Here is a 25,644-nt window from a genome sequence, read left to right on the forward strand (position 1 = left end):
TCTTAGCCTCACTCGTCTCCATACCCAGCAGTGGAAAGGGCCCGATCGCCTCCACCGCTACCGACGGCTCCGGTAAGCGGCGGAGGGCGCGGGATAGTGGCGGGGGGACCTCTCCCGCCGCCGATAACGGTGATCTTGCGGAGAACCCCCTGCGGAGACCACCGTTATCGCACACAGGACCGCCTCCTGTAAAGAGAGATATCTCGGCTGTGGCAGCAGCTGCTGCCATTACCGAGATATTTCTCTTTAAAATACCTACGTATATGTATATGAGGCGGTCCTTAAGTAGTTATAATATAAATATTTTGTAATGATATAATAGGAGAATAGTAATACATCAAATAAAACAAATGTCCGGATAGCTCTGGAAGGAGGCAGAGGGATGGAAAGACAAACTAGAACAAAACTGTGAAATAGAATCTGTGAAAGCTGTTTAACCAAATTCTTCATTGATATTCAGAAAAGTAGAGTGAAATGAGCTTATCACTTCATCTAGCTTAGCAAATATAAAAGTTAAAACAGGGTTAGAGACTGCACACACAGGCATCATATTCGACCAGAAGAGGAAATAATATACACTTCTGGTCCAATGATTATAGCCCATGGTGTTTGGCTATTTTCTCCAAACACTTTAACTCTTCTGGTCGAATGTTTTTAAAGCTTTTTTCTCTTAGGATCAAATTCGAATGTAACATTTTCCCTGGGAAAGGCAAAAAATGGAAACTGACACATATTGCAAATAGTACAAGTAGCATTCATAGCTTCTGCACAAATGCTAAGTCATTTGCAAAGCAAATCATTGGTTATGGTGGCACTGTTGAGAGGTAAAGGCATTTAAAAAGCCAGTGAGACCTATGTAGGGACTGAGCTCTCATTTTCACCTGGGACATTAGTAATACCACACCAGCAATTATTATTTTTTTATACCACATGGCATTATCATAAATACAATCAATATGAAGTGGAACTTCCAGTTCTTACATTTATTCTTAATGTTACGACAGGACAAAATTCTGTAATTTCCATAATTTTTAAGTTTTAAAGAGACTGGACTTAGTTGAAAGGGACAACACAGTACAGGGCAATAAGAAAATGTTATGCTCTAAACCATTTTTGAGAATAAAACATATTTTTCGCTGTAGTTTCACATATCTGCTCCATTGACTGGGGACTTAAGGGAAGCCACTGACGAGTGAACCAAGAAAGTGCTGAAAATCCATAATCAGTAAATCAGAATGCATACTGTGAGTGCCGAAGCACTTTGATTCTCTCCCTACTTAAGAGCTGCATGATATCTGCATGAGACACTTGTCCATTTCACGGTTTATTTTTGTTTCTATAATTACATTTTTCTATTTATAAAATGAGTCCAAAAAAATTTTGAATAAATAAAATGCTATAAACGATAGACTAGCAAACAAAACAAAGTTTCTTTGGTGAAACAAAAGCAGATATAAAAGTTACAAAGATTTAGTCTTTCTTTCACAAATACCCAAAGGTTCACATTATATACTATACAAGTAATAATATAAATACAGAAAAAAAGTATTATGTGCATTGTAATAGTAGAAAAAAAAACATACAGGTCAACACTGTGGTGCATTGCTGTCAAGTACAAAGTATAATAACACAAGGTGCAGCAGTCATAGGAATGCATCAATCACACTAGGGCCTTATGTAATAATAACACTGCTATTAACAATGATTTTCAGCCCTTTAAAGCAACCAATAAAATTGTAGCTGTTATTAGCTGTTATTAGTTTGGCACAACCAGATTTAGCTGGTTTCTTATTGGTTACTGAAAGATGCTGATCCTTTTATTATATTAAATTAAAGGGCATAACTTATTAGTACTGTTTGCTGAGAAGCCATACTACCTATTTTTCATTTTATGAAGTGACTATCTTCCATCTAAACATCAGTTTATACATATACAACTCAGTTGGATAATTACAGGAAATTATTTGGTCATCTGAACAGGAGCAACTAAAGATGCGCCTTGGCATTCTCTAGATTTGAAACTGCAAATGTTCCAAAAATGTTACCATATTAGCATATAATAAATTTACTTGACAAAGCATAAGGTTTAATTAAAGTTTTGACTTTTAACTTTGAAACATACACACAAATGTATTTTTATAGCAATGTTTATTTTCTTTACATTCGTTCATTTGCTCAATAGATTCCACAATTTGTTTTTCTTGAATGAAGTAATGTGAACATTACAGACACAATACTTTACGTAGGAAATACAATGCTTCTTTCTCCTCTTTTAAAGTGCACAAGTCACCTACACACATAGAAGGCAGCCATTTTATGGGATAATATTATTATGCAATTTCTGGCTATAGCTAGTCATTTCAATGGTTCATAGTAAATGGATAGGCTGAATTTACATGAGTATTGGCTCACTGTAAAATGGCTGCCCACATTGTGGCACACTTTTAACAAAAGAGAAAATAACTTAAACCTATACATTTTTTTGACATTTCATTTTTACTGAACCACTACTGAAAGCGAGCCATTTCTAAATGTCGTGCCTTTTGGGATACCACCCAGAAGCAAAATGGATACTACATATTTATTTCAAGTGAATAATTATCCTGAACTTACTTTCTTGTAAACTTACAGTATTTAAAATATATTCCCCACTTGCTTATAAAACAAGAGATGACATACTGATGCTTAAAATTATGGTCGGCAAGGAAGCAGCAAACAAAGAAAATCAGTGTGGCTTCCTACATTTGTATCTGTACTTTTCACAGCTGCCGCGTTTATCAATAAACATTCATAATTTCATTAAAAAAAAACTAGAAAATGATTATATATACAAAATTGTTTACTTTTTTTATTTTATTTTTTACAAAAATTGTAAAATGCACCTTCAAAATACACCATGTAGTGTGTTGAAGACACAGAACAATGTTCCCCCGCTTGTGAAAAAAAGGAGAGCTTTCTGTGATGCAAAATCAAAACTGACTGAGTTTGTGTTCCTTATATCTATTTGTGCAGCAGTCATGACGTCATTGTAAAAAAACTTGCATCAAAAAAGTGATGCAGCTGTATGTAGAAAATGATGCAGAAAAATGGTGCATCCATGTCAGATCTGAGTTTGCATCTGTGGCTTTTAGCAAAAACAAAAGAAAAAACTCTGCATGAATCAGCAGTATAAATTCAAAAAAAAAAGCTACAGACTTACACAATGAAAAACAATTCATCCAACAAGTCCATTTTTTGAGTGGTCATGGATGAATATTAACATTATTGTTATTGCAGTCAACAAATAATTCTTGATCCCCGTAATGTGGAAATGTTGTTCCCTTAATTTTTTTTCCACAACACAAAAATATTACATGGCACAGATGTTCAAAGATGTACCTTTGAAAACAATATCTTCATCTGGCACTTTTTAAACCAAGTTTTCTTTTCTCTTTTTTTTTCTCCAGCCTCAGCCAACTATTATTTGCATAATTAGTGATTTAGTCTTTAAGCCTTTATTAAATATGCCTGACTTTAGTTCGATTACTTAATTAAATTTTATATACACGATTAGAAAACATATTTAAATCATCTTATTTACAAACAACATCCAAGCTAGGTTCAAGCTGTTTAAATATTAATGTAAGCTTGCATTAATACAATATCTGTTCGCCTTGGTGACATAAACTAAATGTTCTATTTGGCTGGAATTCGTTTTATATGCTGCTTTAGTTCCCTATAATTAACACTTGAATTTAAAAATCACTCTTGTTTTTCTTTGTGGTCTTTAGAATGCCATTGTCCAGTCCTGGATCAGATCAGATAGATATTTTTTGTTTAAGTCTAGTGAAAGGCACTGTAATGCAGGACTTTGGCGTTAGGATGTCCATTGATGATAATTTGGGAATGCTCAAGTCCTGCTCCAACGATGGTGATGCTTGGGTGTATACAGTGGAGTCCTCATCTCAGGTGGACTAAATTTGTAGTAATATTTCTTGGAATAAGTCCTTTGGTATGCAGAAGCTAAAAATATAAAAGAGATTAAAGGTGACTTTTGTATTCAATACATGTACAAAACTATCCATGCTATATACTTGAATTAATTAGAGGAATATGCGAACAATATTACAAATAATAACAATAAATTATATGTAAAACCTTAATTTATTGTTTAATATGTTTGGCAGCATACCACACTGTATACAGTTGAAAATATTTTTGTGAATTTGTTGCAAAGTTTCTTACCTTGATATCCTGCTGACAACTCTAAACCACGGCCACAGAATTATTAGCAGCTTTGTCTACATGCAGAGTGTGAGGCTTCAATTGGCCTTTGGCCTGTCTATCAGATAGGCAGCTCATCAACTAACTGAAGGAGTTTGCACAGCAGGCAGAAAAAGCTACTGCTAATTGAGAGGCAATGGTTCAGATTTGTCAGCACAGTAGTATTCATTTAATAAATAGATACACTTAGACCTTACCTTTGTTTCCTTTTATTTGTATAGTGTATAGAAGAGTTTCAGTATCATGAGAAGAAGTGCAGCAGCCATCACTATAGTTGACTTTTAGTTTGTACCTCCTTTACCATATAGACTTTATGGCTTTTGTGGGGGTTCTTTCCACCCTCTGTTTGCACTACTGAGCTTTTTTTCTCCAGGTAAGGAACTTATTTGTTTAATTTGGTTATTTACTAAAGGCAAATCCACTTTGCGCTACAAGTGCACTGCAAGTGCACTTGAAAGTGCGCCAAAAGTGCACTTGGAAGTGAAGTCGCTGTAGATCCGAGGGGGACATGCAAGGAAAATAAAAAACAGCATTTTACCTTGCACATGATTGGATGATAAAATCAGCAGAGCTTCCACTCATTTCAAATCTACTTTTTAGATTTAGAGCGACTTCCAAGTGCACTTGTAGTGCAAAGTGGATTTGCCTTTTGTAAATAACTCTCTATGTCATACTTTTTGATGCACAGAATGTTTATTATTGAATATTATCTGATAAAAATACTGTTAATTTTTCTATCACTATCAACAAATGCTACGAATGCATAACATTTTGAAAATTAAGTAGAGTTGTTAAATTAGAAACAGAAAATTTCATCTTATTAGCTCAGTTTATATTTAATATTAAAGAGATCTCCCCAATGTCAATGTATAAATAGGAGAATACTTACGTTGCAGACATGTAACTTTAGGAAGGTCCCACCTTCCATCACCTCTGCATCGTATAGTTGGCATATGCCTTTGAATGAAGCCATCTTTGCAGTGGTATCGAATCATGGAATTTATTTCATATCGTGGTTTTGTCTTTCCAAAAGTCTTTGCATTTTCAACCAAAGGAGGCTGTCCACAGGCAACTTTAAGAAAAAAAAAAAAGAAAATTATATTATTTCCTTTGCAGTGGCAGGCCTTTGCGCATTTCATTTTATTTCAAAAGATTTGCAGCTGATGAAAAGCAGCAACAATTAGGCTGGTCAAAAAAATTGGTTTAGCAGGGAACCAGATGAATTTCGATTAATGTGTGGGCAATGTGGTTGAAACAGAGGTCAATCTATGCATCAGCTTCTGTACAATCACCCTGTTGGATTTTTTTCTGCTTGATTAGAGCTGCTTCCCCTCTATCAAAGTACAATAGCTCAGCAGGGAGGATTCCCCCACCCACGTTTCATAGTAAGTTAGGTTGAATAAAGACACCAGTCCATCCTGAGTGAGTGTCTACAATTTTCCCTATCCCTGTACATTTTGCACACTCACATCGGTCCCTATCCTCAAGGAGCACACAATCCAAGGTCCCCATTCATATACTAGGGCCAATTTTGGACAGAAGCCAATTAACCTACCTGCATGTCTTTGGATTGTGGGAGGAAACCAGAGTACCCGGAGGAAACCCATGCAGGCACAGGGAGAACATGCAAACTCCAGGCAGGTAGTGTCAGGGTTGGAATTTGAACCAGCAACCTTGTTACTGCTAGGTGAGAGTGCTAACCACTACACCACTGTGCCGCCCAAACTATGAAACTATGAAATCTAAGGAGTGACAAAACAAATTTGAGGATCCATAGGCAGCAGGAATATGGAAACATGTTTGTGTGTCACATAAGGAGCAGTTATATAAGCTGGCAATATAGAGGATCAACCAGCAAGGTCTTAATAGCAACAAAAAGCAGTTCCTTTATTGTGACTCAGGTCATTGTGGAACAGACCAACTATTTTTTTCCTTCTGGGCAAAAGAAAAAAAAAATGTATGAGGTTGAGAAAGGGAGGAGGGAACATTAACAGATCAAAGAAGCAAAAGAGACTGACAAGAGTTAGAGCAGGAAAATGAATGGAACATGTTAGAATTATGCCTCATGTATAAGCAATTCCTCATACTCCCAAGAGCAATGTACTCCAATGGAACCATGTATATCTGAACTTTTTTTGCCCTTCCTCTAAGAGTTACTGTAAGGTTTTCCATGCTGTAGATTTCAGAAATCTTTGAGAATCATAGAGTGAGCTTTGGGGGAGTCTCCCATTTCCAGAGTGCTGGAATTTCTTGCCTTAGCCACATTGATGAGATGAATTAACATTGTCCTTTTGTATGTACAGTACATCGGAATAATTTGGAAAGGTGTAGTAGGTAATGAGCTGGGTCGGTTCCTAGGTCGTAATAGGTCAACTGTTTCATAACAGTTCTAACCTGTGATGAGAAGGATTGTAGTTTATTGCCTTCATTTATTAAGATTCGGATTAATTAATTAAGACAATGAATTTCTCCAGAGGGTCTGCAGTTATAGAAGTCAACGAGGAATTGTTTTAAAGCTTATGGATTTCTTGTTAAGAATATATCACTTCTTCACTGTCCATCACCTAGCCACAGTTCTGTTTAGATATACAGATAGTAGGATAGATACCTGTTCCCTTTTTGCAGGTGTATGTGAGATGATAGTTGCATGGCACATCATTCCACTGTCCATCCTCATGCCAAATTATTACAACACAATCTTCACCAGCAGAAAAGAAGCTGTCTGGTTGGTTAGGTCTCCAGTTTTCATATTGCTGAAATGACAAAAAATATAATTTACTGAATAAGTAATTAGGGCATCTTTTGTACTCAATAGTTAGTAGTTAATCACATTTAACTGAACTTGTTCTTTAGCACTTAAAATGCTTTGCAGTTTATTTAAGCAGCTTCTTCAGCCCTGCTACTTAAAGTGGTTGTAAGGTATACACTTTTAAATAAAAAACATGATATACTTACCTGCTCTGTGCTATGGAACTGCACAGAGTGGACCTGAAACCTCCTCTTCTCTGGTCCCCCCATAGGCATTCCTGGCTTTCTCTTCTGAGTGTGACCCCATAGCAAGCAGCTTGTACACACCTGCAGGTTCACTCCCAAGCCACATTGCCTGCATCCATAGACACAGACAGCACGTCTCCCTCGTCACAGGATTTGACTGACAGCACTGGAGGCCAATGGCTCCCACTCCCTCAGCAGAGCCTGTGAGACTAGGAAGTGAGAGGAGAGAGACGCTGTAGATTGATACAGCACAGGATTGAGTGAGGACTAAGTATGGGGTGGGGGGTGAGGGGGCGATAGTGCTACCTAAACATTTTTTATCCTAATGCAGGGAATGCTTAGGTTTTAGAACCACTTTAATAATATAGTTAGAACAATCAACACTGGTTCAACCAGCCAGAACAATGTAACATCTGATTTCCTGCTTTAACTGTACGCACCAATGTATTATACTGTATAAACTTCACTTGTTCCCTTTACTATAGAATTGATGATGATGATGATAACAATTACTATTATTATTTGTATTATGTCAACAGATATTTATGTTTACTTCAAGGGTGACAGTCATGGTTTTATTACTACATAAGCTGTGAAGAGGCTTCATCAGTATAAGTTAGTAGGAAAAATACTTTGCATTTACTTTCTAGCTCCGGTTTTACTTATATGGTTAAGAATTAGTAAGCTTCAGAGTGTTGGTGTTTTTTTAGCATGCCCAAGAGTGACATTTTATTACTTCAGATGTGATTACATCATCAAACACCTTTATCTTGACTTAACGGCTTTGGTTTTTCTCAAGGTTAATGCCAAAAAGCTCTAAGAACAAGTTTGGTTTCTATTCCATATTTTTTTTATCTTCTCTTAGCACCTTGGCAGTGTTCCCAATGTGATACTTAGCCATGATCTCAAAGATAATAACACAAGTATCACATATAATTCAGCCCTTTTTTCCAGTTTCTAGACTTAATGATTACATTTAGTGTTAGTTTTGTGACTCATACAAAAGTTCAGTAGGTTTGCTTTTTTTTTTTTGTTCCATTATAATTTGAATGGTAAGAACAAATATGGTATACAGTGAATTAACACATAAGAACAAATTCTGCAGAGAAAAATTAATCCATTTATTCAACACACCCTTATAAGAGAAAAGACCCCTTTTTGGACACAAGATCTGCCCCTGGTTGGCAACCGTACAATAATACCCCTTGTGCAAAAAGGTGTGGAAACCTTGCCACACAATTGCATGATCATATTTTTTTGCATATTACTTGTAAAAATGTTATTCGAGGTAAAAATTCTGCTGACTTACAAAGTTACCTGCTGGCCATGAATGTTCTGTAGATTTCAAAGACTTTAAATCTTTTAGAATTTTAGAACGCAAATCACTACTTTGATGGACATTTATAATGAGAGTGAATGTTGTTAATTATGCATTCTATAGTCCATTATTAAAAATATAGAATGGGGTAGAGCAGAAGAAACAATGTGATTGGAAAAGAGGCAGATCACATAACTTCGATAGGTCACATGACCATTCTCTATTTCTGGTCTTTTAAAATGATTTACTTTAATAGTGTTCCAATAATATTTTAAAGCAATAGTATGACTGCTGTTGTAAAATATCCCTATACTGAGGAAGTCGAAGCAGTGAAGAACGGTGCAAAATAATAACCATGTTTGGTAACACCGATGTTTGGTAACTCTTATGTCAACAATCAGCTGATGATTTTCTCTTTTTTTTTTAATCATTGTATTTTTAATAAGTTTTATATAGTACAAACATCACCTATAAGGCTGAACACAAAGAAAAAAATCAAGGAGGTACAGTACACATGGACCCTAGGAATACAGGGGCAACAAAGGACCAGCTCATAACAAGAGGGTAAGGCATTATCAGAGTATTAGCCTGCCTGATCCACCAAATCCAATTTTCATGTTTTTCCAAGATATGGTAACTGTCATGTCTCATACCTAATAACTTTTCATGGACATAGTGGGTTTTTACCAAATCAACAGTCAGTGCTAACTGTTATCTCCAATATATGGTAAGTACATGGGTAACAGCTATGAGCATATGTGTAGAATATTTTTTTCTAATTCTTAGATTTAGAATTGCTAGGATTGGAGTAGATGAAGTCTGTATACCAGTAATTTATATCAGTAATTGGGATTTTTTTTCTCCAGAAACATTTTTGGAACATTTCCCAATGATTGATAGTTTTGTTACCTTATAAATAGAAGTAAAGAATTGGTGCCATTGAGAGACAGTGGATTGATCTCAAGTTTTCTATAGAATATTGAATATCACTGCACATAAAAACATTTATGAATTACAGCTGTAGTCAGGGAGGTTGTTTTAAAAGGCAGCTTTCTATTTTCCAGTGGTTATCCAAGGAAAAAGAGAGTGACCTTATCCAAAACACTTCATATATTCTGCTTATATATGAGGTCGCATTTTGGGGGTTTGGTTTAAAATGACTGTTTCTCTATTATAGAATCTGGACAAATGTACACCAAAGACCTCCAAAAATAATTTGTAACAAAGGCAATGTTAAGAAAAAATTATAATGTTTTAGGAGATTATTTCAAATGGCAGTTTTATGGAGTCAGTCATAAATATGCTTCGAAAATGCATCGTTTATCATAATAATTTCTCCAGCTCAGAACAGCAGTTCAGAGAATTCTCCTTGACACAGCATTTTTGGTATGAGGCATAAAGTTATTTGAGTTCCTTAAATGTCAATGCTGAAGTCTCTCTGCTCAAAATAGAAAAAAGTATATTTCATCAAATAGCAAAAAATGTAATATTGAGCTGTTCAGCTCTATTCTTTTGTATCCAGTGTGTTCAAGATTAAATGGCAATCTTTGCATTTATTGTTAGAGATTAGATGTCAGGCATCTGAAGGCATTGATCGGAATTCTGGGTGAGCTCCAGGAACTGTTACATTTGATCATGTTTGCCCTTGAAATTACTTTACAATATTGTTTGTTACTAAGTGTAAAGTTTGAAGAAAAGATCAAAGTAAACCCAATGTAGCAAGAAATCGCAAGCCTGAACAGGGAGTGGAACTTCCAGTGAACAAAACCAATTACAAACTACACCTAACCTAAGAAATAGAAGTAGTTAAAGTTATAGCTCCACCCAAAACAAAATGTAGTGTTGGAGATGAATTCCCTTATACATTTGAGCAAATACACAAGAACACACTTTAATTCTGTTACAAATTCCTTTTGAAGTTAAGAAACCATAACTGAATGTAACTATGAAATTAACCAAAACACTGTTTTTGTATTAAGCTTTGCCAGCTGAAAATTGAAATAAGACATGCAGTACACCATGATATTATGGTCCAGACACAAGTTTATCCAAATGTAAAATCATATGGAAGACTGTACAAAAATCCAGCACATTTCGGAGACTGCTACTACTGTTTCACTAAGGTGCTGCTGATGAACATTGCACAAATCTATTCAACAGTTTTTATACAAAACAATTAAATTCCTATCAAAACTGGATATATTGTTCCTGATCATTAAAGCCCCAATGGGAGAGGGCAAGGCTTAACCCCCGAGATGTATTGGGTTTGTGTACAGTCTTTCATCTGATTTGACATTGGAATAAACTTGTGGGTTCAATTATGACTGTTCTAGATTTACTCCTTATGCATAAGGCAGTGACATTTTGAGGACCAACGCTTTAAAATGTGATGTCATCATGGATAGTGACTGAGCAATTTTTTTATGGATATTTTTAGCTACAAACTACGCAGTCACATATCTCTGGCACATACAGATTAAGGAGATTTCTGAAATTATACCATATACAAATCTGTGTAACACCCTAGACTGCTATACACCCAAATGTAGAGTGCTGGAGCAACTGGTGGTTTGTGCTACAGCAATTAGATGAGAAATATGTTTCCAGCACACTTTAATTCTCTTCAATAAGAAACACTTTTATTGATGTTCAGCCAGCATGCCATGCAGCAAAGTTTTGGAACTACCAGGGGTCCATTAGTTGCCTAAAGGCAAGACCCCTGGTGTTTCCAAAATGTTGCACTTTGTAGGACATACTGAATGAACCTCAATAAAGGTGATTCCTTTAGGATAATATTAGGTATGACAACTTTTTACTTGTGGGATTAAAGTAGAACTATAGGTAAACTTTTATTTTTTCATTTTGAATAGAGTAAGAGTATTATATCCCCTGTCAGATTTTTTTTCATCTCCTGTGTCCCATTGATGAGATTTCCCTTCACTTTATGTCCCATAGCAATACAGGAAGTGAGAGGAAATCCTTGCAAACTAAGGGAATTCCTCTGGACCCCCAGGTCACCAGAACGAGTGTCCCCATTGGAAGATTTCCCCTCTATTACTTTTCTGGTGACAACCCAAAATTTGGGATTTTCTTTTAATTTCACTTTTAATGATAAAGTTAAACAGGACAAATAGAGAGGGGGGGGGGGGTCTACCTAATAGGGACACAGAAATAAAGACTGACAGGCATTCTAATCCACCTCTACTCTAGCCAATACTTTTAGGATACACTGTGAAAGCACTAACAGTGGGCAGTGCCTACCCATTAGCAAAGGACGAATAGCTGTACTATGAGAGCCTTCATGTAGCAAGTCTTGAGTCAAATATCAGATTGTGTAAGTTGGTGTTATTAAATTGTATGTTGAACTAAAACATGTTACAATTTTTGGAAAGAATATGGAAGGGTTATAACATGGATTTTATTGCTGTATGTGATCCTGCTGGGGGCATTCCTTTTTATTATTTGCCCTGTTGACCATTGTCTCCTGTGCAGAAGGGAGTTAAATTACTAAACGCAAACAGACTGTTCAATTTGTAAGGGAAGCCACACTTTGTATCATTCAATCATGTCCAAGCAAAATAGAAGTTTTTTGTTTTTTTTTTGCTTTCCTTGCATGTGATTGGATATTTTTGCAAAGTGAACTTTCACCAAATTCTGCAAGAAAAGTTTCCCTGCAAAGTACAACTTATCTTGCATTGAGAACAGCATATTTGTCTTTAGTAAATCAACCCCAAAGTGTTCGGAAATCCTACTTGAATTGTATGCGTGAGTGGGTGTTTTCAGCTTTAAGGTGGAACACTATATAACTATAAAAATAACTAATGTGTGCATTCAGAAATCGTTAAATGCATTCTAGAGCACTGCTAATATAACTACCTGCAGTCTATCTTTATTCTAATGTTCCATAAATTCATGCACACCAGAGATCAGGCTGAGTGTCATATACTGGTTCCTGGGCAGTGATGCTGAACCTATGCACTTTTCTTGCGACTAGCTTTCAGTACATTCAGGTAATGGTATGTGTGCCTAGGCCTGATATAAGCAGATTACCTTTAATAACACAACTGCCACATTAGCAGCTCATAGAACTGCACAGAATAAGCCTTTTAACATTTTAAAACAAGCTTTAAAAAATTTAAAGGTTATTACCTACTCTGCAATCACTATAAAGGCACGTATGAAGTAAATGACACATTTAGCATAGGTAAAAGCCACTTCATCTAATTACATTATCTACAGTAATAAAGTAGTCTCAGAATCTGTCAACCTTTATTAAAAAAGGTGATGCAAAAGCTTTAAAAGCCTTGATTAAAGCATGTTTTTTCCTCATATAGCTGTAATGATTTGTGTGGCGATATTATCTGTTCAAAGAGGAAATTAACATTTTGTTTGATGTCATAATGGTATTAAAGTACATTAAATCCTTGGAGCTAAGATGTTCATGTTACTTTTCTTTAAATGAAAAATGCACTAATGACTATTTCTAAAGCCAGCCTGAGAGGAATACTGCCACCTAGTGGTTCATAGTAAATTTCAAAAAGTAAAACAAATGTATGTTCAGTATAATATATATATATATATATATATATATATATATATATATATATATATATATATATATACACATATATATATATATATATATATAGTTGTGCTAAAAAGTTTGCATACCCTGGCAGAAATTGTGAAATTTTCACATTAACCACTTAAGGACCAGGCCTCTTTTTCAGATTTGGTGTTTACATGTTTAAAACAGTTTTTTTTGCTAGAAAATTACTTAGAACCCCCAAACATTTTATATTGTTTTTTTTTCTAACACCCTAGAGAATAAAATGGCGGTCATTGAAATACTTTTTTTCACACCGTATTTGCGCAGCGGTCTTACAAGCGCACTTTTTTGGGAAAAAATTCACTTTTTTGAATAAAAAAATAAGACAACGGTAAGATTAGCCCAATTTTTTTTATATTGTGAAAGATAATGGTACGCCGAGTAAATTGATACCCAACATGTCATACTTCAAAATTGCGCCCGCTCGTGGAATGGCGTCAAACTTTTAGCCTCAAAAATCTTCATAAGCGACATTTAAAAAATTCTACAGGTTGCATTTTTTGCGGAGGAGGAGGTCTAGAGCTAGAATTATTGCTCTTGCTCTACCGATCGCGGCGATACCTCACATGTGTGGTTTGACCACCGTTTTCATATGCGGGCGCTACTCACATATGCGCTCGCTTCTGTGCGCAAGCTCGTCGTGACGGGGTGTTTTTAAAAAAAAAATTTTTCTAATTTATTTTAATTGATTTTATTTATTTTTACACTGTTTTAAAAAAAAAATAGATCACTTTTATTCAAATTACAAGGAATGTAAACATCCCTTGTAATAGAAAAAAACATGACAGGTCCTCTTAAATATGAGATCTGGGGTCAAAAAGTCCTCAGATTTCATATTTGGACTAAAATGCAAAAAAAAAAAAAAAAAAGAAAAAGAAAAAATTACATTTAAAAAAAATATACCTTTAAGAGGTATGGGCGGAAGTGATGTTTTGACGTCGCTTTCGCCCTCCTATGGTATAGAGACGAGTGGGGGCCATCTTAGCCTCACTCGTCTCCATACCTAGCTAGCAAAAGGACCCGATCGCCTCCGCCATTACCGACAGCTCCGGTAAGTGGCGGAAGGTGCGGAAGGGCGGCGGGAGGAGGGGTGGAACCTCTCCCGCCCCCGATAGCAGTGATCTCGTGGCGAATCCACTGCAGATACCACCGTTATCGCACAGACGACCGGTGCCTGAAGAGATGGATATCTCGGTTGTGGCAGCAGCTGCTGCCGTTACCGAGATATCCCTCTTCAAAAATAGGACGTGCATCGTTGTGCGCTGGTCGTTAAGTGGTTAATATTGAAATATGACTGATCATGCAAAAAAAAAAATTTTTATTTAAGGATTTAAGCCATTTATTATCACATAGATCCTTTTTAAATCATAATGATAACAGAAATCACCCAATTGGCCCTGATCAAAAGTTTACATACCCTGGAATATTTGGCTTTATTACAGACCCAGAAGATGGCGCACACAGGTTAAAACGCCAATTAAAGGTTCATTTCTGACATTTTTGGCTTTTTAAATCACAATTAGCATCTGGGTATAAATGGTCAATGAGTTTGTTAGCTCTCACTTGGATGCCCTAAGCAGGCTAGACACTGAGCCATGAGTAGAAAAGAACAGTCAAAAGACCTGCGTACCAAAGCAATGGAACTTTATAAAGATGAAAAAGGATATAAAAAGATACCCAAAGCCTTGAATATGCCAGTCAGTACTGTTTAATCCCTTATTAAGAAGTGGAAAATTCTGGGCTCTTTTGATACCAAGCCAAGGTCAGTCAGGTAGACCAAGAAAAATTGCAGCCACAACTGGCGGAAGAATTGCTCAGGATACAAAGAAAAACCCCACAGGTAACCTCAGGAGAAATACAGGCTGCTCTCCAAAAAGACAGCGTGGTTGTTTTTAAGGAGCACAATTCCACGATACTTGAACAAAAAAAAGCTGCATGGTTGAGCTGCCAGAAGGAATCCTTTACTGTGCCAATGCCACAAAATGCCAGTGAGGCATGTCAAGGTGTTGTTGAGCATATTGTAACCAGGCTTTTTTTTCTGGAACTTGTGCAGTAAAAGCTTCTTTTTGGCAACTTGACCATGCAGCTCTTTTTTGTTCAAGTATCATCGTATTGTGCTGCTTAAAAACAACCACACCATCTTTTTGCAGAACAGCCTGTATTTCTCCTGAGGTTACCTGTGGGTTTTTCTTTGTATCCCGAACAATTCCTGTGGCAGTTGTGGCTGAAATCTTTCTTGATCTACCTGACCTTGGCTTGGTATCAAGAGATCCTCACATTTTCCACTTCTTATTAAATGAATGAACAGTATTGACAGGCATATTCAAGGCTTTGGATGCTTTTTATATCCTTTTCCATCTTTGTAAAGTTTCATTACCTTGTTACGCAGGTCTTTTGGCTGTTCTTTTCTGCTCCTCATGGCTTAGTATCTAGCCTGCTTAGTGCATCCATGTGAGAGCTAACTCATTGACTATTTATACACAGATAGTAATTGCAATTTAAAAAGCCACAAATGTGGGAAATTAACCTTTAATAGCCATTTTAACCTGTGTGTGCCACCTCTGTGTCTGTACCAAGGCCAGACCTTCCAGGGTATGTAAAGTGGGTGTAAACTTGTGATCAGGGCCATTTGGGTGATTTCTCTCATCATTATGCTTTTAAAAGCAAAAAACTATGTGATAATAAATGGCTTCATGTGATCACTATACTTGAATAAAAGTTTTATTCAAGTATAGTCGCATTCTGGTGCAGCACCTCGTAATCTGGTGCCCGCCAACACACTGTGCTTGTGATCTACATTTGGGGCACCATTAACAACATAATGGCATGTGCAGCAGATCGGAAAGGGGGTATGATTTGAACACAATGTGGGAAAAACACACAAAGCACACCTTTCCTGCACTGAGTTCTGGTGTGAGCTGGCCTTAAGAAAGCAAGGACCTTCATTTTGTAGAGATTCCTATTGCATCCTTGCGACAGGAAGTGAAGGGAAACTTCTTTCTTTCCAAAGCCCAAAAAAATGTTTTGGCTATACCTACATATTCACCATTTAAATCATTGAATCCATAGAAGTTTTGGTAAAGAAGCAGAATATACACCAATGGAACAAATAGGACAAAGACGAAATAGAAGAAGTGGATAACAGGTGTTGAAGCAAAACCTGATCCGAATCCCGGGAACTAATTACAAAATATTTTCGATTGTAAACTCCTTTGAACAGAACCCTCCAAAACTGCTTGTATTGAATTGAATTGTATTGTAGCTGTACAATAGCTGTACTATCTCCCTTTACTATGTAAAGTACTTTTCAAACTGTTGGCACTAAATACATTCTGTATAATAATTCATTATGAATAATAATTCATTATTTAATTATATGCTTTAAAAAATGTACCCAACCATAAACCTGTGTTTTTTTTTTCCCCCTTGCTAAGTAAGCATTTGCATCAGCTTTGTCCTTGAGTCGAACCTTGTGGGATTTAGTGGTACCTTATGTAGGTAATATGTCAATGCTCCCATTTAATGATACGGGTCCTATCTGTATGCATCTAACTAATGTGACAGTCACAATGGCCAGTGACCCCAGCTAAGGAGACAATGGCGTGTGATATTACTTAGGTGAGGGAGACGGATGGCTGGCTTCTCTGCACATCACAAATAAAAGTGTTAAGCCCAGGCAGGAGACACAGTTTACGAGGATTTTCCTTTGTGTACACAATTCTCTAGCGGGCATCGAGCTCTATTGGAGGGTTATATAAATAGTTTGCTGGACTTGGATATATTTGAAAAACCATATAAGGTAACTGATTTTCAGCAACAGACTTAGGGCTATAAACATCTGTTTTACTCGTTTCAAATGAAGAAAATGCTTGCTAAAGCAAAAAATATATTATATAACTCAAGTTGAAAAATCCCCATTATTTTCACTTTTTCTGTATTCTTTTTATTCATTTTGGCATTTGTTTTTACGTTCTTGATAAAGTGAGAAAGAGTTAAAATTATTCTTGTGTTTTTATTTCTGCCTGTGACTCCATTAGAGAGATTTCCCCTGCTTCCTGTCCCTATGAAGCCCTGTGATGGGGGCTCTCTATTGTCTCAGGGACATGAAGTCACAGACAGCAGTAAAACCATTATTAATCCTTTACAAACCTCAAGACCCTCACACCCCCTCCCCCCCATATAGCTGTTGGGGAAAAAACACCCCCTAGTGTCAAAAAATCATATTGCACATATACCAGTGCTAAGTGAATCCCTACACTATGCTAAATTGTTCTCAAAGGTGATTTGTACAAGTGCAATACATGAAAATATTCCAAATAAACTATATCCAACATTAAATACTTTCTTAATCAAGTGCTGATGAAACCTAATTGGGAAGGCGCTGTTAAGCCCCATACACACTATCAGATTTTCTGCTGATTTTTGTCTTCAGATTTACCAAAACCATGTAGTAGAAGGACCGGCCTGATTGCATGCACATTGAAACCCCTAAGGTTTGACCTCATATTATATGGTTTTGGTAAATCTAAAGGAAAAAATCAGCAGAAAATCTGATAGTGTGTATGGGGCTTTAGATTCACTGATTTATAAGCACTCAATTGAGTCTGGTGATCTCCCTTATGAGATATCATTGATCACACTGGTAAAGATTGTTTTTGTTTTGGGAACAACATAGAAGTGAATGAATAGCATATTTTTTGGACAATTAGCTGATGGAAAATTAAACACCTCCTAGTGTCATAAAAGCATATTACACACACACTACTTTTTACCAAAAGTATTGTGACACCTGCCTTTACACGCACATGAACTTTAATGGCATCCCTGTCTTAGGCCTGATTCACACCTATGCATTTTTAGTGCTTTTTGCATTTTGAAGAATTGTACTACAGAACGTGTTCCATAGGAAACCATGGTACAAATCTGCAAAATGCAAAAAGCACTAAAAATGCATAAGTGTGAATCCAGCCTTAGTCCATAGGGTTCGATATTAAGTTTGCCAACCCTTTGCAGCTATAACAGCTTCAACTCTTTTGGGAAGGCTGTCCACAAGATTTAGGAATGTGTCTATGGGAATGTTTGACCATTCTTCCAGAAGCGTATTTGTGAGGTCAGGCACTGATGTTGGACGAGAAGGCCTGGCTCGCAGTCTCCGCTCTATTTAATCCCAAAGGTCTTCTATTGGGTTGAGGTCAAGAATCTGGGCAGGCCAGTCAAGTTCCTCCACCCCAAACTCGCTCATTTGTGTGTTTATGGCCCTTGCTTTGTGCACTGATGTGCAGTCATGTTTGAACAGGAAAGGGCCCTCCCAAACTGTTCTCACAAAGTCGGGTGAATGAAATTGTCCAAAATGTCTTGGTATGCTGACCTCAACCTGATAGAACACCTTTGGGATGAATTAGAGTGGAGACTGCGAGCCAGGCCTTCTCATCTACATCAGTGCCTGACCTCACAAATGCGCTTCTGGAAGAATGGTCAAACACTCCAATAGACACACTCCTAAACCTTGTAGACAGCCTTCACAGAAGATTTGAAGCTGTTATAGCTGCAAAGGGTGAGCCAACTCAATATTGAACCCTACGGAATAAGACCAGGATGACATTAAAGTTCCTGTGAGTGTAAAGTCAGGCGCCCCAATACTTTGAGTAATATTGGTATAAATATGATATATCATTTATAGCACTGGTGAAGATTCTTTTTGTTTTGGGAACATCATAGAACTGAACAAATAACATATTTGTTGGACATTTGGCTGCTGGAAAATTAAACACCCCCTTCTGTGTGTGTCCCAGTCGGCCCTGATAGTAATAATGTAATAGCTCAATATTAATAACACAGACATTAATAAAAGCCTGACAGAAGCAATAACCCTTAGGCCCCTTTCGCACGTGCACAACCTGAAAGTCACGTGACTTTTACATGACTTTGACACGACTTGTACTCACTGCAACTTGAAGTCACACAGACTTCAAGATCATGGAAATAATGGGGTATGACTTGTCATGCGACTTTGCAGTCCCAAGTTGCAGTCGCACAAGTGTGAAGGGGCCTTACCTGTTTCACCCAAAACATATGAAAAGGTTTTGGTTGATACTGGACTTTAAAATGTTTACGAGCATGTGAGCGCAAGTGGGCCAACCACTTGCAGTTTTGACTTCAACATTTCGAGCATCCAGAACTTCAAAGATGTCACGGTAATCCTGTCCACAATGGAGTCTATACCAATAGATTATGCATAAGAACGACCTGACAGCAAACATCGACATCATTTTTATAGCCAGAAATCACCAATACTAATAATCCCCCATGAGATCCAATTATATAACTAGTACTTAATTGATCTAACCACTCTCTAATTTCAGTGGCCCCTATTGTTTGATACTTGAGACATATCTACAGGGCTGGACTGGGACAAAAATGTGACCCTGGACTTCATCCAGACCGACCTACTTTAATTTTGCAAACACGCACAAAAACAGTATATAAACTATACGCAATTGCGCAAAAAAATAAGTAAAAACATTCTAAGTATGAGTAACTGTAAGTATAAATGGCTTTTTTGTTTCAGGGTCCCCAGAGAGCTCCAGCCTTGCATAAGGGTCCCCAGAGAGCCTCCCCCTTACATCAGGGTCCCCAGAGAGCCCCCCACTTACATCAGGGTCCCCAGAGAGCCTCTTCTTACATCAGGGTCACCAGAGAGCCCCCCTTCTTACATCAGGGTCACCAGAGAGAGAGTGGGCAGTGAGAGATGATGTAATCTCTCTGCTGCCTGTGGCTGCACAGTGAGAGTGGAATAGCGGTGATGCAGGGTGGGCGGTGAGAGATGATGTCCTGGCTCTCCTGTGCTGACTGCCTCATGGCTACAGAGAGGCCACGGCCCGGTAGTGGGCTGTAGCCCTGTGGTTGTGGACCCCTGGGAATCGGGGGGCTATGGGCCCCAGATTCGGGTCTATAACCCCAAAAGCCACCCCCTAGCAACGTCACTGGCTGTTACTGAAACTGGCCCACTGAGTCATCGGCCCACCGGGAAACTCCCGGTAGTCCCAATGGCCAGTACATGCCTGCATATCTATTATAAGGGACATGAGTATTGGGGACCTAGCAGGTTGGAATCTGAAACTTTGGATTAAGCCAACAGGAGAACTGAGTTGGGGTTTTCTCTACAGACTTTTGAGTGTTGGACTATACACTACAAAAGCAGCGTTGTATATAACCAACCCGTAAAGCAGTTTCAGCAACTGTTTTTTTTTTCTCTATAGTGATAAAGGATTTACATAATAAATAAAAGCTGATCATTGTGAGCATCCCTATCAGTGGTAAATGGTCTCATATCTGTAACTGCTACATCTGCTGGAGAGCTTGCTCTTTTGAAAAACAGACTTGCTGGCTAGATCACGTATGAAAAAAAAAAAAAGGAAAGAAAGTCTATAAAAGAAAATGATTACAGCCACAACATCTAAGAATTGGTACAATATATTGGTAAGTATTATAATAAATGTTTGCTTTTGGGTTTAATCCTGCTTTAAATCTATTGCAGGAATCATGGAACAATGCAAAAGGAGTGATGCTTATAAAGAACTTATCATTCTCATCTAGCCATAGCAGCAGACATTATTTACCCAGATACGATGCCAGCTACTAGTGATACAGGATAATAACTACTAGCTATACAATAAAACGTATATATGTGGTTAATTATTTCACTATTTAGAGTTCCAATATCCAAATGTGTATTTCTTAACATTTGTACATCAGCAAATCTATCCTATAGATTTAGCATTGCATTTCTGCATTCTCACCACACGGTGGTGCTGTTTCTCAATGAGGAAGACCATAAAACAGGGTATATTCAAATGTAAGTGTGATAGCCTATTATTAGGCATTTATTTTTACATGTGGGTGCCTTTCTTAGCTGTTTATCTACTGAAATATCATATCCAAGAATAGCAAAACAATTTGAGCTTAGGTTCATGTCCAAAGAAATCAACTTAAATCCACAACATTAATGTGATTGTCTGAAGGGGAACTCCGGTATGAATTTGCTAAATACACATATAAAAGAAATATATATTATACCTGCTCAGAAATTGTAGCCCTGTTGAGAAAATCTTGAGAGACACACACTTTGCTAAACTCCATAGTGAGCAGCGTGACACCATTATATTCTGCTGCAGTTTTACAGCTGACTTTTATTGCCTACCTGGTTATTATGCCGTGGATGAGCATCAGTACACTAGTAAGGTCCTCCTTGTTTTCTCCTCTATTGCTGAGCTGTCCAAACACTTTGGGGTTGCTTTACTAAAACTGGAGAGTGCAAAATCTGGTGCAGCCCTTCACAGAAACCAATCAACTTTCAGGGTTTGATTGTCAAAGCTTAAGTTAGAAGCTGATTGGCTACAAAGCACAGCCTGGGGCAGATTGAGAAACTGCTATGTCATGGTGGCCTATAACTGGCCATACATGGTTACATTTTCATTTGATCACTTGTAATAAAATCTTTTATCAGAACATTTTTCTTGCCATCATTGAGTCAACTATGTTCTCTCAAAAGCCCTTCCTTTTTCCTGAAATCTAATTCACTGTTAGAATTTTGTTCATTCTAGCAAAATATTCCATCTTAGTTACATAGTTAGTAAGGTTGAATAAAGACACCAGTCCATCCAGTTCAACCTGAGTGAGTGTCCCTATCCCTGTACATTGTACACTCACATCGGTCCCTACCCCTCTTGCTCCTTTATATTTTCTCACCACTACAGTCAAAAGGTATCATTGACTTAACCAGTGGCGGCTGGTGCTAAATAATTTGAGGGGGGGGGAACTAGCGGCAAGTAACCCCAGACAGCTCCTGACTCCCTGGCCAATCTGGTGTCAGGAGCTGTTTCCTGATTGGCTGGGAGGAGACTCAGGATATACAATAGCGTGTATTAATTTTCTATTGTCGCACAACTGGGTGGGATCAGGGAGCAATGCTCTGTGACCTGAGCCCACCCTTTTTTGAAGCCTTAGGCTCTAATCATGTGCTTCAAAAAAAACCCAGTTGGAATCCATGCATCCTGCGCCCTACATGGAGATTAGGGTCCCAGGTGCATGGATTAGGGGGTAGCGCCCCTGTTCCCCGTATGGCAGACCACCACTGAACTTATCCCCGCCAACCTTTTGAAAATAGAATGGACATTTCAAAAACAAACATTTTAAGAACTGACTGTGTTTCAGAACTGACTGTGTTGATAGGGAAACCCAGCAGTTTTCTTTACTGCAACCCATGATTGCAGGAAAGAAAATTGCATCATCTATGGGTTGCTTAATCGCTTGCTTTCCACCCACCATCAAATGACAGAGGGGCGGTGCAACTCTTGTTCTGGGAGGATGTCATATGACGTTGTCCCAAAACGGACGCTCTTGCGCTCCGCGCCATGTTGCTAGGACACAGTGTCCAATCACCGCCGGTCACATGTAAACACGGAGATGCCAGTAATCGGCTCTCATCGCCTCACACTGACAGAGTGTGTGGCGAGGAGAGCCGATCAGCGGCATCTCCTCCCAGGGGACATCAAGACATGTAATAAGGGCACTGATCATCAGTGCCCTGATTACAATAACACCCCACCAGTGCTAGCAATCAGTGCCCACCAGTGCCCACAAGTGCCACCAATCAGTGTCCATTAGTGATGCCAGTCAGTGCCGCCTATCAGTGCTGCCCATCGATGTCCATCATTGCCACCTATCAATGCCCATCAGTGCACGAGCGAAAATACAGGAGGCAGATGCTTTTAAAAATGACCGAAAAGCCTCTTGCCAGAGAGTGCCTTCAGCATGAAGCATCTGCCTCCTGTATTTTCACTGATACCTGCAGGCTGCAGCACCCTCACAATTCTTGGATGCAGGTACTATTGACAGACCCACACAGAAAGACAAATACACATCTCTGTACACAATACAGGCAGAGCGTTGGGATGTGGACAGGTCTAGAGCATAGAAAAACTGATCACTCACCACCTGACATACCTCCCAACTAGCTGGTCCTTTCATGTTGGTCAACAGCACTAGACAGATTGTTCTCCTTTTTTGCAAGGCTTTGATGAAGAGGGATATTCCCCCAAAACGCATCAGCCCACTTTGAGTATTTGCCCTTGTATGGGCATGTCAATTTTTTTTACTTTTTATGTGTATATTTTGTAACCCAGCTTTTATGGTTTTATATATGCATTTGTTTACTTTGCACTTGAATAAATTGTATTGTCTTAATCCTAGCGGTTGATCTCGTGCCTTCCTCCTCTTTCTTTTTTTACACTCAACTTTCTTCAGACCACCCCAGGTTAGTTTAGGCAGCGGGACACCCACATTTATTTCAAATTTTTCTTTACCCCTCCCTCCCCCTTTTTTTTTTCTTCCAAAAAAGGCCTACCATAGTATATCAATAACGCATACAGAAATTCTTGCTTTGTTTAAGTGGTTAAGGCACTCTATCTTCAACCATGTGACTATAATTTCCACATTTGATTGGACTGTCAGTTTAAAAAAAAATAAAAGTATTTAACTTGGTGTTAGCTTTGTGAATTAAGCCTAGGCCCCTGTTTTTATGTACAACTACCCTCAGAAGAAAGATAACTTTGGCCAAGTACCATGGTTCTATTTAAAGCTAATCGCATGGACAGTTAACTTGATAAAAGAGGCTCTTTAAAGAGTACCTGTCATATTTAAACAGAGGCACTGGCCACAATGTATCAGGTTTTACAGATGAGCCAAAATAAGGAGATCCAGTTATAAATAAGTAAATATACTATGGTAATACAAATGAACAGTGTCTCTGTTTCTAATTTGCAGACCATGTTTCTCTATGTTGTAGTGAAGTTACCATGGCTGATTAATCTTCAACCTCTACACTTCCTTCCTATAGGCATTCTTTTAGCTAAAGACAATGTGGTATGGGACAGAAACCAGCCCACTTGATAGAAAGTTAATCTTACTCCTGAAAGCAGAAACGTCACTGCCATAGTAAGTGGTAATTAGCAACAGTGTTTTTTATTTTTTTTTATGTAATAAAATAAAAAAGTGTTTTTTTTCTAATGTAATCTGAAAAGCTCTTCGGATTACATTAGATTACATGACGTCTGGTATTTTCTGTTTAATATATTTGCGTGTCCATCATCAGCATTAAAGCAGAACTTCAATCTCTCAATCAACATTAATTATTTTTAATCATCATACTGCTAGCATTAGTAAATAGATAGGAACAGATATCATATTTACTTGTTTTAAACGTTTTACATTTCCTCAGCTACTTCCTGATTTCAAGGCCTAGGCAGATGATGTCATACATCCCAGGAGTCTTCAGGATGGGAGGAGGGGTTTTCTCAGCTAAACACACCCTCCTGCCTTCATCCCTGAGCTAAGGGCAGGTGGGTTCCAGGAAGAAAATGCTACATGAATCATCTGCCCTTACTCAAGATGGCCATGGCCAGACATGCTAGGGTTGTTTCTAAAGTTGATTTCTTAGAAAAATAAAGCATAGAGACAGAGGTGGGGGGAATTTGCTTTGAATATTAAAAATAAATTACATAGTTACATAGTAGGTGAAGGTTGAAAAAAGACACAAGTCCATCAAGTCCAACTTATGTGTGTGATTTTATGTCAGTATTACATTGTATATCCCTTTTTGTTATGGTCGTTCAGGTGCTTATCTAATTTTTTGGAACTATCGATGCTCCCCGCTGAGACCACCGCCTGTGGAAATTAATTCCACATCCTTGCCACTCTTACAGTAAAGAACCCTCTACGTATTTTAAGGTCAAATCTCTTTTCCTCTAATTTTAATGAGTGACCATGTGTCTTGTTAAACTCTCTTCCACAAAAAGTTTTATCCCTATTGTGGGATCACCAGTACAGTGTTTGTAAATTGAAATCATATACCCTTTCAAGCGTCTCTTCTCCAGAGAGAATAAGTTCAGTGCTCCCAACCTTTCCTCATAACTAATATCCTCCAGACCCTTTATTAGCTTTGTTGCCCTTCTTTGTACTCGCTCCATTTCCAGTACATCCTTCCTGAAGACTGATGCCCAGAACTGGACAGCATACCCCAGGTGTGTCCAGACCAGAGTCTTGTAGAGTGGGAGAATTATCGCTTTATCTCTGGAGTTGATCGGCTTTTTAACACATGCCAATATTCTGTTTGCTTTGTTAGCAGCAGCTTGGCATTGCTTGCCATTGCTGAGCCTATCATCTACTAGGACCCCATGTCCTTTTTCATCCTCTAGAGGTTCTCCCTCTAGTGTATAATTGCATTCATATTTTTTCCACTCAAATGCATTATTTTACATTTTTCTGCATTAAACCTACATTAAAATGAAATAGCGTTTTTGGTTTGTGGTACTCAGATGCGGTGTAGTTCTGCTTTAAGTGCATATGTATGTTCAAACAGTCCCAAAAGGGTTAATAATTTTACTTATGTAAAAGAAATTTA

General features: G+C 37.8%; 1 protein-coding gene across 2 annotated transcripts in view; it reads right to left on the minus strand.

The window, feature by feature from the left end:
• Positions 1-2,131: 2,131 nt before the first annotated feature.
• The window catches only part of VCAN (versican), a 131,248-nt gene continuing 107,735 nt past the window's right edge, over positions 2,132-25,644 (minus strand). For both annotated transcript variants that reach the window (XM_077462440.1, XM_077462442.1), the window contains 3 exons: positions 6,872-7,016; positions 5,153-5,335; positions 2,132-4,002 (listed from right to left, as the gene is read on the minus strand). In XM_077462440.1, the coding sequence (XP_077318566.1) occupies positions 3,890-4,002; positions 5,153-5,335; positions 6,872-7,016 (441 nt within the window). In that variant the 3' untranslated portion in view covers positions 2,132-3,889. The remainder of the gene's footprint in view (positions 4,003-5,152; positions 5,336-6,871; positions 7,017-25,644) is intronic.

This window comes from Lithobates pipiens, unplaced genomic scaffold (assembly GCF_037356315.1).
Source record: "Lithobates pipiens isolate NorthernLeopardFrog02 unplaced genomic scaffold, aLitPip1_a1.2 Scaffold_3, whole genome shotgun sequence".
NCBI classification, from domain to species: Eukaryota; Metazoa; Chordata; class Amphibia; order Anura; family Ranidae; genus Lithobates; species Lithobates pipiens.